The sequence below is a fragment of the Gavia stellata genome, chromosome 6 (genome assembly GCF_030936135.1).
Source record: "Gavia stellata isolate bGavSte3 chromosome 6, bGavSte3.hap2, whole genome shotgun sequence".
NCBI lineage: Eukaryota > Metazoa > Chordata > Aves > Gaviiformes > Gaviidae > Gavia > Gavia stellata.
Genome location: NC_082599.1, coordinates 33210678 through 33224119, shown reverse-complemented (window position 1 = coordinate 33224119; position 13442 = coordinate 33210678). Strand labels below are relative to the sequence as shown.

At 37.7% G+C, this 13442-nt stretch overlaps 1 protein-coding gene across 1 annotated transcript; it reads left to right on the top strand.

Annotated features, from left to right (window-relative positions):
• Positions 1-4253: 4253 nt before the first annotated feature.
• AGR3 (anterior gradient 3, protein disulphide isomerase family member) lies at positions 4254-11107 on the top strand. Its single transcript, XM_009817103.2, has 7 exons — positions 4254-4359; positions 6701-6764; positions 8047-8099; positions 8745-8821; positions 9084-9147; positions 10211-10294; positions 11058-11107. The coding sequence occupies exons 1-7, from the start codon at positions 4254-4256 to the stop codon at positions 11105-11107; spliced, it is 498 nt and encodes a 165-aa protein (XP_009815405.1).
• The last annotated feature ends 2335 nt before the right edge of the window (positions 11108-13442 follow it).

Genomic DNA, 13442 nt, shown 5'->3' with positions numbered 1-13442 from the left:
ATGCTCATCCTCTGTCACTGACTCAAGCTGCAGACTGCAGCAAGTTACTTCAGTTTGAAGACTGACTTTTCTGTCTACAGAGATATCACCATGATACTACTTTTGGCACTGAAGATTTTGTGCACCTTACCCAGGTAAGTATTTTGGCTAGGCTTTGACTCGATAAAATTTTATATGAATAAATTGTATTTCTCTTATGCAGTTGGTCCTTGATCACTTTAATTTAAACTTACACATAAGTAAGAGCAAATGTCACATGAGGTTGTCCTGTTACACCCTGATCAGCTTGTTGTTCCTTACATCAGGGTATATCCCCTGCCTTGTGCCAGCACAAACCCTCATGAGGCCACAGAAAGGGTGAGATCAGGGAGCTGATCAATACAGTGGGGTTGGGTTTTTTCCTGAATTAGCATTTGTGCAGCACTATGTGAAGCCAAATTTAAAAGTCAGTTTCATATTTCATAAATGGGCTGATACGTACCTAAATCTGCTGCTGCATAACTCAGCCAAAAGCAGCGGCATGCGAATCCAAGTGTCAGTTATTCTCCAATGTCTTTCTCTTTCTAAAAGACTGGCCTCTTCACATGCTTTATTGCTGCCTTGCTCTGCCTTATATTTAGCTAATTCTTACATTTCCTAATTTTGATCTGGATACCATTGTATATACACAGTTAACCCACAGTTACTCGTACCTCCAAAACGAATCTTTTAGAATGGAAGAGAAAAATCGAAACACCTTCCTCCCACATTACCCTGGAGGCTAAGTTGGCCAAGTTCAATGAACGAGCCAGTACGCTAGTTCAATGAATGAGTGCAGAAACGTCCGCTCAGTGCAGAGATTCAGTATTTGGCTGGTAACTGCTGCTGCACAGGCTGGTGATTTGAATGTCAGGCAGTGCAGCTGGGGTGGAAAGCATCTCTGCTAGCATGAGCTCTAGCTCCACAACTGCTTCACAGTTGGTTCAGGTGTGGATGCTGAACACATGCGGAAGAAAGCAGGGACAGTGAGCTGATAAGGTCCCACCTAACAAGCATTGACTGAATAGGTATAGTGAAGGCATCCAGCTTCGCTTTATAAAGTATTACAGTCATTTTCTTCCAGTATTAAAACTTGACAATGTCTATTTGACCAGGACTGCCAACCTCTCCGTGCCAAGATTGACAAAGGCTGAAATTCAGATCTTCAAATACAGACCACAGAAGACAAATTGATGAACATTGTCCTGTCAAATAAGGGCACTCACAGGTAGCTCAGCACCAATTTTAATCTATTTGATTGAATGTCTACCCCTTTACTCCTTACAATAAGAAACCTGTGTGGTGAAAAACACAGTATCTCAGGGTTGAACAGCACAATATCTCAGGGTTGAACAGCAATATAGTTCAGTACACTTGGAAAATTTCTGCATTTCAAATTATTTAATGATCTGTAGTTAGTTGAAGAGTAAGGAGAATTGAAGCTGCCTGGAATTTCTATGTGAAAATTCAAAGCTTGGATGGAGGGAGGTGCTTTAAATCATCCTCGGTTTGACTTCAGACAGTCTTTTTTATTTGCTTAAAATTTAAATGAATAAATGCAATATAGCACTTTGATTTAAATATCTGCCTGCATTTCTTTTGTAACCAAACTACATCCCTTTCTTTTTCAGCCATTCCAGGAGCTAAGCATATTATGGATTTAAATAGAGTTACTATACTTCTTTAACTGGAAATACAAGTTTGAATTCTCCATTACAAATCTTAATGATAACTCAGCACTAAAAATACAGAAAGTCACATTTTGCACTTTTTGGGACAAAAATATTTGATAATACATAATACAAGAACTGTATGTCATTAATCATATACATATCAGTGACAACAAACATCAGTAGATCAAAGCATCAGAGACAAATAAGAATTCAGACTTTACATGAAAAGTAGGAGGAAAACCTGTAACCATACTGTCCATATAAACAAATACATGGGAGAGGAAGAACAAAACCAGGATTGCTTCTAATTCCCTTGCAAAAGCTATCCAAGGAGGAGGGAAAAGTTGATCCAGCTAATTCCTTCTTTGTGCGAAGACAATGAATAAAGGACTTTTCCTGTATTAGTCAAGTTAGGTCAAAATTAAATCAAGCATCATGTCCAAAGAATCAGACCATTTTTAAACTACAGCTCACAGAAGCAATAATCAGATACTATAAACCGTATTCTTTAAACAAATAATTTTATTTCCCCCTCAAAACCAAAGTTCCTTTTATTTGTTAATTACATTCCTCTACACAAAGTAACCCTTGTGTCTTCCTATTAGGTTCATACCTATCTTCAAGCGCCAGTGAACCCAGCCATTCACTGGGAACAAAAGAACCTACAGTTCCAGCTTTCATTGGTGGTTTCTTTTTTCACTGGCCATAAGCCAGACACAAACTGCTTGAGGGGGGAAGTAGCAGACACACATAAGCCACTATTTATTTCCAATCCTCATACAAGACACCTGATACAAGCCAAGATGAAGAGAAATCCAAGGATTCAGTGTATAAGCATGGGAACTCACAAGAGTGAAAGTTGGAGGGATGGCAGAAAAGGAAGGGGGAGGGTGGAAACACGTAAATTTGGTTTTCAGCTAAAAGGTTCCTCCAATTTTTTCCCAGGTGAATGTGCTGTTGTTGCTGCACAGAGACCTGAGTAGCTCAGGTGTTCTGTGCTTGAATCACACCGATTTTTAACCAACCAGTTCCAGAAAAAGGACCTTCCATCAGGAGAATCGATCGCTGCTGGTGAGCAAGTATTTCTCATTCTCAACTTTCCTTTAGTACAGCAATGAGGTTTGGTTGACAAATGCATTACTAGCCTAGTTATAAAAAACAGACAAATGATAGATGCTTAGAGATTAACTAGCAAAATATTTGTTCTGACAGAGAGATTAAGGCAATCTGTATGTTGTCGGTTGTCATTTTTTTCTCTTAATCAATTAACTAACATCGGATCATGTAACATCAAAAATTCAGAATATTGAATTTAAACTGCCTCCAGTTACAGCTCCATAAATTACGCTTCCAAAAACCTATTGGTTTTTAATAGGATGATAATCAATTATTCAAGCTTCAGATAATTAATCCTATGACTTGAAGAGATTTACACTGATTTTTTTATGAATACATCATGAAAGAAAGAACTGATTCACCCATTCCATACCTGCTTTATGGTGACATTATCTGGTGTGATTTCAAAGCCGTAACTATTTATGTTTAAATAGCATTTTAACATGTTAATAAAAATGCTAGATTTTATTGTTAACATCTAATATGTAAACTGATACTAAAGGTAGTTATTAACTTTCACATAGAGTTGCTACAAATACTCATTTGTCAAGAGTATAGTAGTAGGGTGTAATGATCTTCTTTTGCTGACTGAAGTTAGTGGTGCACACAAACATGGGGAAAATTTGAATGGAATTTTTATTACCAAAAAATCCTCATCCCCCATATAACTAAAAGTTATATTCTCTCCTTAGAAAACACTGGGAAACTTTACATTTTCTTATTAAATTTCCATAATCTCCAGTCATCACATTAACGGGCACAGTTAATAAGCTCCAAAGGAGACTCCCTTCTAAAACTCAGTCAACAATAGCTACCATGAAGGAGCCTAAGGAGGAAAGTATGTGAAACAAAGAACAACTCTAGAGTTGTGATGCCATGTGGGGGAAAGGGAACTGTTGTGGACAAGGCTGAGGAGAAAAATATTATAATGGATGTATTAATTAATTTAGCAACCTTCAGAAATATAGAATTCCTCCTATAAGATGATACTTCATTTTTTAAAAAATTTTGCACATTTAATGTTTCACTGAAATTAAAAAACTAACAGAATGAACAACCAGTAGCACTGTCTTGAAATTTTTATGATCCAGTATTACAACATTACCCTAGTTCATAAGAAACAATTGCTGGGTGACCAGAAATGAACTGAAATGGACTTTGTTCCCCTGATCACACTGTAGTGAGAACTGTCCCTGCAGCCTAATATTGACAGCTGAAAGCAGTGCTGCATGATAAAATTAAGCACCACCATTTTTCACTTTTCTCACAAAGAAAAGCATTGCTAGAAATAACTAAAACTGTCTCTGTAGCATAGATTGTTAGGATACCAGTAACACATTGATTTACACTGCACCAGGTGACAAATCCATGCGTTGACAACATCCAACCTGTTGCTTTGTTTTCCAGTTTCCTTGCTGCATTGAAAGTGATCTTCTCAAAGAAATAATGCTCCATTCAACATTGGCCTTGTCCCTCCTGCTAATTGCAGTCTCTTCCAACCTTGCGATGGCAATCAAAAAGGAAAAACGAGCACCTCAGACACTGTCAAGAGGTACTGTACATATATGTATGTAGCTACCTCCTTATCTTACCGTATAGGTCAGCAAATGTTTTTGTTTAGAATATACCTGAAAGCACATATATACTTACTGAGGTGTGTTTCTCTAGTGTGAAGTGACACTCTAAGTAGTGCATCTTCTTATTGCGTGCCATTTAACTCCATCAGTTTGTTCTTAAGGATATGGCTGAGGGTCTCATATAACCTGCGTGATTTATATAACTCACAGTGACCTAGCAGAAGCAAATAACCTAAACTGGGTGTCTCAAATCAGGATGCACCTGTAGGACTATAAATGAAAAAATTCTTTCATATACCAGTTAAAAGGTATTTTGTTATGGTAACTTATTAACTATTGAAATACAGTTTCATAACTTCAGTTGCTATGGAACAATTTTTCTACAGACCCATTTTTATACACAGAAGAACAGTTTGAGCCACTGGTGGGTTTTTCTGGGTGACCTTTTTTTTCTTTTGCTTTTCATCAGATAGTCACAGTCATGCTTTGCAGTGCATAATTCACTTCCTTGCAGTGCATAATTTTCAACCTGAATGTTAACTAAAGACACTATTTTAAGTTATTTATGTCTAATCAATCCTTAGAAATACAAGCCAAGAAATAGCTTACTGAGGTCTTTTCATCTTCCGTCTCCTTTCAGGCCTATTCACCCCAAAATATCTCCAACTCCCTCCCTGACCTCTTCTGCAAGCTGTGCAAAGCCTGCAGACCCCACAGCTCACCTCTGAGGTCTTCCCATACAAAGCACTGGCAAAGCTCTGCCTGTCACAGAGGTCTCATCTGAGGCCAGTTACTCAGGGGGCATCTGGGCAGTGAAAGGAGAAGTGCTGGAACAGATTATTTGCAGGAATTGCACTGAAGTTTTGAAGTTAGTCCATATGCAAGAAAAATACTATTGGTCAGCTGAAAGGCTTCACAAAATAACAGGAACAAGGATAAATGTTTTTCCATATGCAAAGGGACGTATACATAAGACAAAATCATGCAAAGAGAAATTGCAAATCGCTTCTCATAAGTGGTATCTCCAGAGAAAGGTTATACTCAATCTGGTACCTATTGCCTATCTTGCCTAGATGAGGATTTATTTTTCCCACTAATTCTAAACGCATGAAAAGATAACAAAATCCCCTCTATTCTGGCAATTTTGGAAAAATAGTCATAGACAGCAAGTGTCAGTTTTCTAATTCTGATTTCAGGCCTTTTGGGATTCTGTAGAGCCTTGAGCACTTTACCGGTAATTTTCACAGATCAAAGGGGAATACTTGAACCTGCGGTAAAATGACCATAGCTGACTCCTCTGTGCAGTTACCTACGTCAGCAGTTGACTTCAGCCGGGGCTGCAAACACACCGGTCAACACGCCAGAATCCCACCATCAACCAAACAGATCTGTAATCGAAATCACACTCCTGAAAGAAGAGATGACCTAGTAGCATCACACGCAATTGTCCTGTAAGAAAGCTAACAGCAAATCTCTGCATAACCAGGGCTAGTCCAAGCACTCTCCAGACAGCGCAGAAGAAACAGACCCTTAACCTGGTCCAGATCCAGAAGCTGTTCTACAATTCCCAAGAGGGCCGTCATGAATGGAGCAACACTGCATGGGAGGCAGGGATCTGCTACACAGGGGCTGGCATCTTTGGGATCTGAAGGCATGAAACCAACCGGACAATTTGCTTTTTGAGATCAGTGTATCACCAGCTATGGATGACCTATGAAGCTGATAATTCATTCAGATTTTGTTTCAGTGGAGATTTTCATCTAACAGCCATTCTTTTACTAAGTTATTTAATTAAATGCAAATTACTTGCAACTGCAGGGATTGAAATTCATTACTAGGAAGTTAAGTTTATAACCCAAGACTGTTCTAACAATGTTCATATTAAAGTCAATCTTATTTGAGTTGTCATATTTTATCTTTCTCTCTAACTTTATAAGCCAACTTTCTCTTTAAGCCCCAGAGTCTATATGAAACATGGAGCAGACAATAAAAAGTTAAAAAGAATCTGGGTGCTGATTTAAGGACCTCTGAGTATTTAGAAAGATATCTAACAGGTTTGCCAAAGGACTTGAACTGGATATGCAACCAGCTGAGGTTTTTGGTGGGGTTGGTTTGTTTTGTTTTTGTTTTTTTTTTTTTTAATCTGCCAGTACACTTATCAGGAGATGGAGAATTAGTATATCCACAATGTCTGAGAACCTTTGACTAAAAAACCCAAATCCTATTTGTGTACAACTATTCATAAATATTAAAAAAAAAGAATTTGTTATGAGTGACTTGCCTGGCCACCATCTAATCCTTTTGTTGTATTTCTAGGGTGGGGAGATGAAATTACCTGGGTACAAACTTATGAAGAAGGGCTTTATCAAGCGAAAAAAAGGTAAGGGATTAAAAAATAGTTTGAAAGACAAAGTTGTTAATCAGTCATGCCTGAATATACTCTAATGAAACGGAACAAAGAAACACCATGAGAGCTGATCTGCAGACCACCCAGTTAAATAAAACAGATTTTGTGTCTATAAATAAAAGCCATTGTAGGGGTCTTATAACTCTGAAGAAACACCATGGGCCAGGAAATTCTGCATTTAATGCTGTTATTTCTTTGTCACAACAGCAGTGTTGTCATTTCAATAAGCAATGATAAGTAGATAATTATAATTCAAAAAATACATCTTTTTTTTTTCTTAATACCATGTACTCTGATTACTTCCTTAATCAACAGCTGGAAATCAGTTACATTTGCTCTTGCATAGTGATCTACTGCTTCTGATGTTTTCCCCAACAATTTATTAGTTGGCTTATGTACATGATGTATTCACAGTTTCTCACTATCCTGGTAGAAATGAAAGTTACAATCTGAATCTTCTCTGGGATTCAGCTGAAAATATATTTGAGAATTCATAACAATACTAATTTAAATCTCTTTTACAGTTCATTTTAGATCATAATAGTGTAGCATAAACGATTGTTATAATTGAAGGCAAATTATTTTTAAAATAAAAGACAACTAATTTCATGTACCCTGTATGAAAATGGCTAGGAACTGAGCAATCCTTGACAGTGATAGCAGACCAAGCATTAGTAATTGATTTGCTGAACAGTAGCAGTAGTTAAAAAAACAGAGGAGAAAATGCACAGAATTGTTCTGTGTTTTGACACCCAAAAATAAAAAAAATTGATACTTTATCAAACTATTTACTGGAAAAAATAAATTACTGTATTTCTGTTCAAGAAAGCTTAAAAAACATGGACGTATTTGATAATAAACCCAATTTTATAAAAATTATTTCATTCCAGTTTATACAGATTATTCTTATTTTCTTAATCATGGAAAACTTCACACCTAAGCAACACTAAATACCTCTTCAGTTTGATTATATACTAACTAGGAGTGAAAAGATGATGACACTTTCATCAATATTCTTTCTTGTAGAATCTCTTACTTTAGAAAACCTATTTATGAAGGAATTCCTTTTATGAAGGAATTATGTTCTTTTGCCTTGTCCAAAAATGTTTGTAATTCTTTAAGGAATGTCTGTTTGGTTTTACTGTGGTTTAACAGGAGATGAAATGTAGTTTGCTTTTTCCAGTCTGTTAGTAAAACCACCCATTTGTATACTTGTTAAATTATCTAACTACATGTTTTATTATTATTAATAAAGTAACAAGCCACTGATGGTCATTCATCATTTGGAAGACTGTCAATACTGCCAAGGTAATTTTGATTTTTTGAATGTTAAAATTTTGTGAACATTTTTATAAGAAACTGCACCTATCTATATATTTATCTTGCGCTTACTCAAAATTATTTAAAGAAATAGGTAAATGAAAATGTAGTTGAAAAGCTAAGAATTTATTACTGTTATTTATAAAAACTCCACTATGAACCTACCCAACGAAGAACATGAAAAATACTCAGTGCTGCTCTCCTGCTATCCCTAATGCTGCACTCTCAGTTTAAATTAAGAGACACAAATTTGCTACTGACTTATTGAACAGATTTAATATTGTTTGGCTCTCCTGAACTAGTAACTAGAGAAGCAGACAAGGACGGGGCTGCTGAAATTGATCTAATAAGAATTTTCTGAGAATAATGCACTTTTGTCAAGCTGAGACATGGTATCCATTGAGACGACAGGCCTCATAAATAACAGAAGAGAGCTTCCATTTTTATAGCCGGGAGGATGTACTGACATGGGTCAAAAAACCAAAAAGCAGTGATAGAGCCCTTAAGTGTCTCCTCGGGAATGTGAATCAGCAGAGACAGGAACAATGTGGCCAGTCTCTGGCCAACGAGGTGCCTAAACGCAGAAGGAAAGGTAGTGTTTGACATGGACTTCAACATGATCATCTTTTCTAGCACTGAAGAAAGCTTTTGCAGAAAATGAAGAGATACAGGAAATGGCCCAAAATAACTTCGTTATGCTGAATCTCATGGTATGAAGGGTTTGGGGTGATTCGACTGGTATATGTTTTTTGGCCTGTGTTTTCTCTTTCTTCGTCTTGCTTTTTCATGTCATTTTAGCTAAATATTGCTGTCATTTCAGTTACATTAAGTACAGGCATTTGTGCATTTGCATACACACACAAGTAGTACCTTCTGTGGTTTTGTCCTCTGGTACAAGACTATTCACAGGCGGTACTACTTCAGCAAAATTTACAGAAATATTTTAATAACTAGCTTTAACTTCTCTGCCAGCATGAAACCACAGATAAAAACCTGTCACCTGATGGACAATACGTGCCTCGAATCATGTTCGTAGGTATGTACAATATTTACGTATCTTCAAAGACGTGATGTCTGAATCTATGCCAGAGTCGTCCTTTAGGGATATCAATTTTGCAAAAAGAAATTAGCTGAAAATTTATCATTACCATGGCATTAGTCTGGAACTTGACAGATCTCAGTTCCTTTCTCCCTCTGTCACAGGCTTTGACCCTCGTGTACTTCCTCAGGTTACAGATATGTTCTGGAGGGTACCTAATTTGTTCTTGGGGGCAAGATACTTAAATATCTGTTAGCATCTGGGCTTTTGCCCTCTGTTCTTCTTTCTAGTGCTGTTATAAGACAAAGTTTACTGAGAACAGTCAAAAATCTGACTGAATGTAGATGTCTACAGTGTGGACATTACCACAGAGCAAGTCAATAGTCAGTGACAACCAAGGAAAGATTTATCCCATCATAAAGCTGACTTCTGGAATAGATGGAATGAATCATGTCCCAGAGTGCCTGTCCCTTTTCACTGACTGTACAGGGAGCCTAGAGTGACTAGCTCTGTGGTGGCATCCAAAGTTAGGTGAGATGAAGCCCACACTCAGACAGAGAGCGATGCAGTAACAGGAGTCAGTTAATTAACAAAAAGCTTGGAAGGGGAACTGGAAGAAGAGGTGTCCACAACAACTTGCTCCCATGATGGGAACTTTAAGAATCACAAGATTTTCATTCTGAAGGCTCTAAGTAAGTCATGCTAATACTGCATTAGATGATACACATGACCCTCACTATGTCCGCATCCTGTCAAACTGGCCTCAACTGATGTAACCCCAGAACTTGTAAAACAGGATATTTTTCTTTAACTATGGATGAAATGCATGTGTAATCTATCACTTAAAAATAGCTGCATAATATAAAAATGAGCATTAGCTTTTGTTCAGGATTTCTCCAACTAAAGAGCAGTTGGTTGGAACAGAGCATAACGGCCTCATAATTGCCTCGCTGATGAAATCAGAACACCTCAGAAACAGGGCTGTCAAAGTAGTGCCATGGACATCACCCTCAGCTGTTATGGGAATGGCAAGCAGTGTTTAATACGACTACTTTTTCAGACCCATCTCTCACAGTGAGAGCTGATATCACAGGAAGATACTCCAACCGGCTTTACACTTACGAACCACAAGACATACCATTCTGTAAGTGCCCCCTTTGTTGTGTTACTTTGCATTTCACATTGTAAGCATCTAGACACACCCCATCACAATCATTTGTGCTTGAGAGTCCATTAAGATCTCAAAGCAATGAATAAAGACTGTGTGTGAGCGTTTGCAATAAATTATAATAGTCTAACCTTGTCTAGCAAAACACTTAAGAACGCCTACTGTCCCATTGAATTTATTGGGACGACTCAGGTAAGACAAATTGAAAGACCACAGATGAGAACTTTCAGGATCAAGATCTGAGCAGTTTCCTGGAGAATGGTGAAAGTCACTCTATGCTCAAAGGTATCTAACTGCACAATGCAAACAGCTAGTGGTGGGAGGGAATCAGTAAAGAAATGCTGGTGGTTACCTGGGTACCACCTAACACCCATATTTCAGAAAGGAATGTGATTTTTCAGGTTGAGCTAGTCCTTACTCTTTACCGTCTATCTGACACCAATACAGTATCTCACCACAAATATGCATGTCACATCTGATTAACCAGGTTTGCTGTTGAGAACTGAGGGAGTTGAAAGGAGTCTTGTCAAATCCCTTTAAGTTAAACATTTTGATTTGTGAAACTTTTTTCCTTCTTCTTTAGTATCAATGCCAGAATTTTCACGATAGAAAGCTCTAAAATATGACATGTGACCATAAATTAAATGTAAATAATTTACTAATCAAACTAGGTGGGTTTTTTAATTGTACAAATGCACTTTAAGTACATTTTTACAGTTCTTATTTATTTTTCTTTCAGTAATAGAGAACATGAAGAAAGCACTACGCCTCATTCAGACGGAACTGTAAGCAACAACAGTGAAATGACCATACCCTCTACGAGGTGAAGCTGTGCTAGGAAACATAATATTTTAAAATATTTTAGTTAACCTCTCTGTCTCTACTAGCATTCTGAACTCTTACCAAGCAGCTTTGGTATAGCAGATTTCATGAGAAATTTATATGTACAATTTGAAGAACAAACAAAGAAAGACTATTGTGCCCATTTGGAAAACAAAAGGAGAAATCTCTTAAACGGTACGAAATTAGTTATCTGAATAACTGAAAGTGATGATTTAAAGTGCAGCAACTTTGAGCTGTATTTTATCAATCCAACTATGACTTTGTTAAGTCAGCTATGACTTCTGACCAAGAGTTATAACCAATTTTTTTATGTTTATTTGCAATTTATTGTATAAGTTAATAGCTGCATTTCAGCTCCTAATTTTTATTTTTATTGCAAGAAACTTGTAAGTTGTTAGTGTACCTCTGCTTTATGCACTTATTTCTCATTAAAGGAAAAGAAACTTTGCTGGCAAATCAGCCAGGAAGGCTCTTCCTATAGATTTTTGAATAGTTTATATTAAAAAAAAAACCCACAGTGATCTGGGCTTAGCTTTCTTCTGTATAATTCTTTGCCTATCATTCTGACAGCTGAAAACTGAACAGACGTTTCACACTGAGCATGTGGTCTCAGTAAGGTGATAATCTGATAATCATCAAAAAGCAACTACAGATTTTGCTGATATAATGATACAGTGAAGCAAGAGAGATGGAAGGAGACAGTCCCAGAAGTCCACTCCTGAGGCTAAGCGATGCTTGTAAAGTCTGGTATGGGAAAAATGAGCAGGCTTGTCCTAGGTCTTTTCATTTAAATGGCACCTGAGTCATGTGAAGCTCATCCCAGGTCATTCCCTCTTTTTCTGTAGCATCCAAACCCAGACATCACGGTGGCAGCTTAGTGAGGGGGTCTGTACATACAAAGTGCTCACAAAATTTCCCCAGGAAATTTCCCAGCCTATGCAAAGGTGGACACCTGTTTTGAGTAAAAAGCTGAAGTTAGTTGAAATAGTTATCCTAGCAATGTGCTTTTTCATTAGAGCAAGATAGTAAGCAATTCATCTGAAGTAAGAGCATGTATGTTATGTTATGTGCAAAGGACCAGTGTCACTTCTTTGTGCTACCTGCCATTTCCTATGATGCTGCCTGTATGCACATATAAAAGATGAAGGAAGGATATTTGCAGGACAGCTTTGCTAATTTACAATACCTAGTATTAATTTGTCATGAATGACTTATATTGCACCTATCTATGTATTCATAATTATGTAAAATTTGGATATAAGTGTATATTCCAGCAGAGTGGTGACAAATGACCTGTACAGTAAGAGGAAAAAGTTCTTGTATTAGCCATTAACAATATATTGTCTTCATAATCAATTAAATGATTTTTTAACCTATGGGAAAAAGCTAGAAACAAAATTAAACTGGTAATCACATTCCTTTGAGTTGTGTTTAGCTGTACGCATTTATGTCTAGATCTATTCCAGATTTGGCAACATTTCCCAGTCTGTGGGCATACCCTCTTTTGAGCATGCCAGAGATGTTCAGGAGAAAGGGATGTGAGCTAGCTGCCAGAGATGACACAGGATAGCCACGGCAGCACTTTCAAAGTAGGGTCAAGAGAAGATTTACTTCAGCGAGAAGCACAACACAAAATAACTTTGGAAATGCTTAAGTACAGTAGATTCAAAATATTACCAAAAGAGTAGGTGGAAAGTGGTGGGTCTTTGCTGTCATATTGCAGGGGATTTTTTTCCCTCCATACATTCACTTTCAACATCAGCCGAGATCATGGGAGACATTGACTTCACAGAATCATTAAGGTTGGAGAAGACCTTTAAGATCATCAAGTCCAACCATCCAGCACCATCATGCCCAGTAAACCATGTCCCGAACTTGAAACAACCTCTTCTCTAACTCAGGCAGGAAATCAAATGTGGGTTAGTTACACTATCAGCCAAAGCCTGCTTCACCTTCTGAAGGTTCAGAAGACTAAGGTTGCAGGCTCTGGATGGATATTTAAGGGAAGGCTGAACTTGTGGAAGTATTTGCATGGCTATGCTTTCACTGCAGTGTGAAACACAGGAGGTTCAGTCTGAACATCAGGAAACACTTTTTTATAGCGAAGGTGGCTGAGCACTGGCACAGGTTTCCCAGGGAGGTTGTGGACTCACCATCCTTGGAGATATTCAAAAGCCACCTGGACATGGTCCTGCGCAACTGGCTGTAGGTGGCCCTGCTTCAGCAGGGCATTGGAGCATTGGACCAGATGACCTCCAGAGGTACCTTCCAACCTCAATCA

Bases quoted from the DNA above. Each gene is read 5' to 3' on its own strand.
- AGR3 (XM_009817103.2), top strand. From the start codon at position 4,254: ATGCTCCATTCAACATTGGCCTTGTCCCTCCTGCTAATTGCAGTCTCT. The intron at 8,822-9,083 runs GTATGAAGGGTT...CTTCTCTGCCAG, and splicing joins TCGTTATGCTGAATCTCATG to CATGAAACCACAGATAAAAA. The intron at 10,295-11,057 runs GTAAGTGCCCCC...TTTTTCTTTCAG, and splicing joins ACCACAAGACATACCATTCT to TAATAGAGAACATGAAGAAA.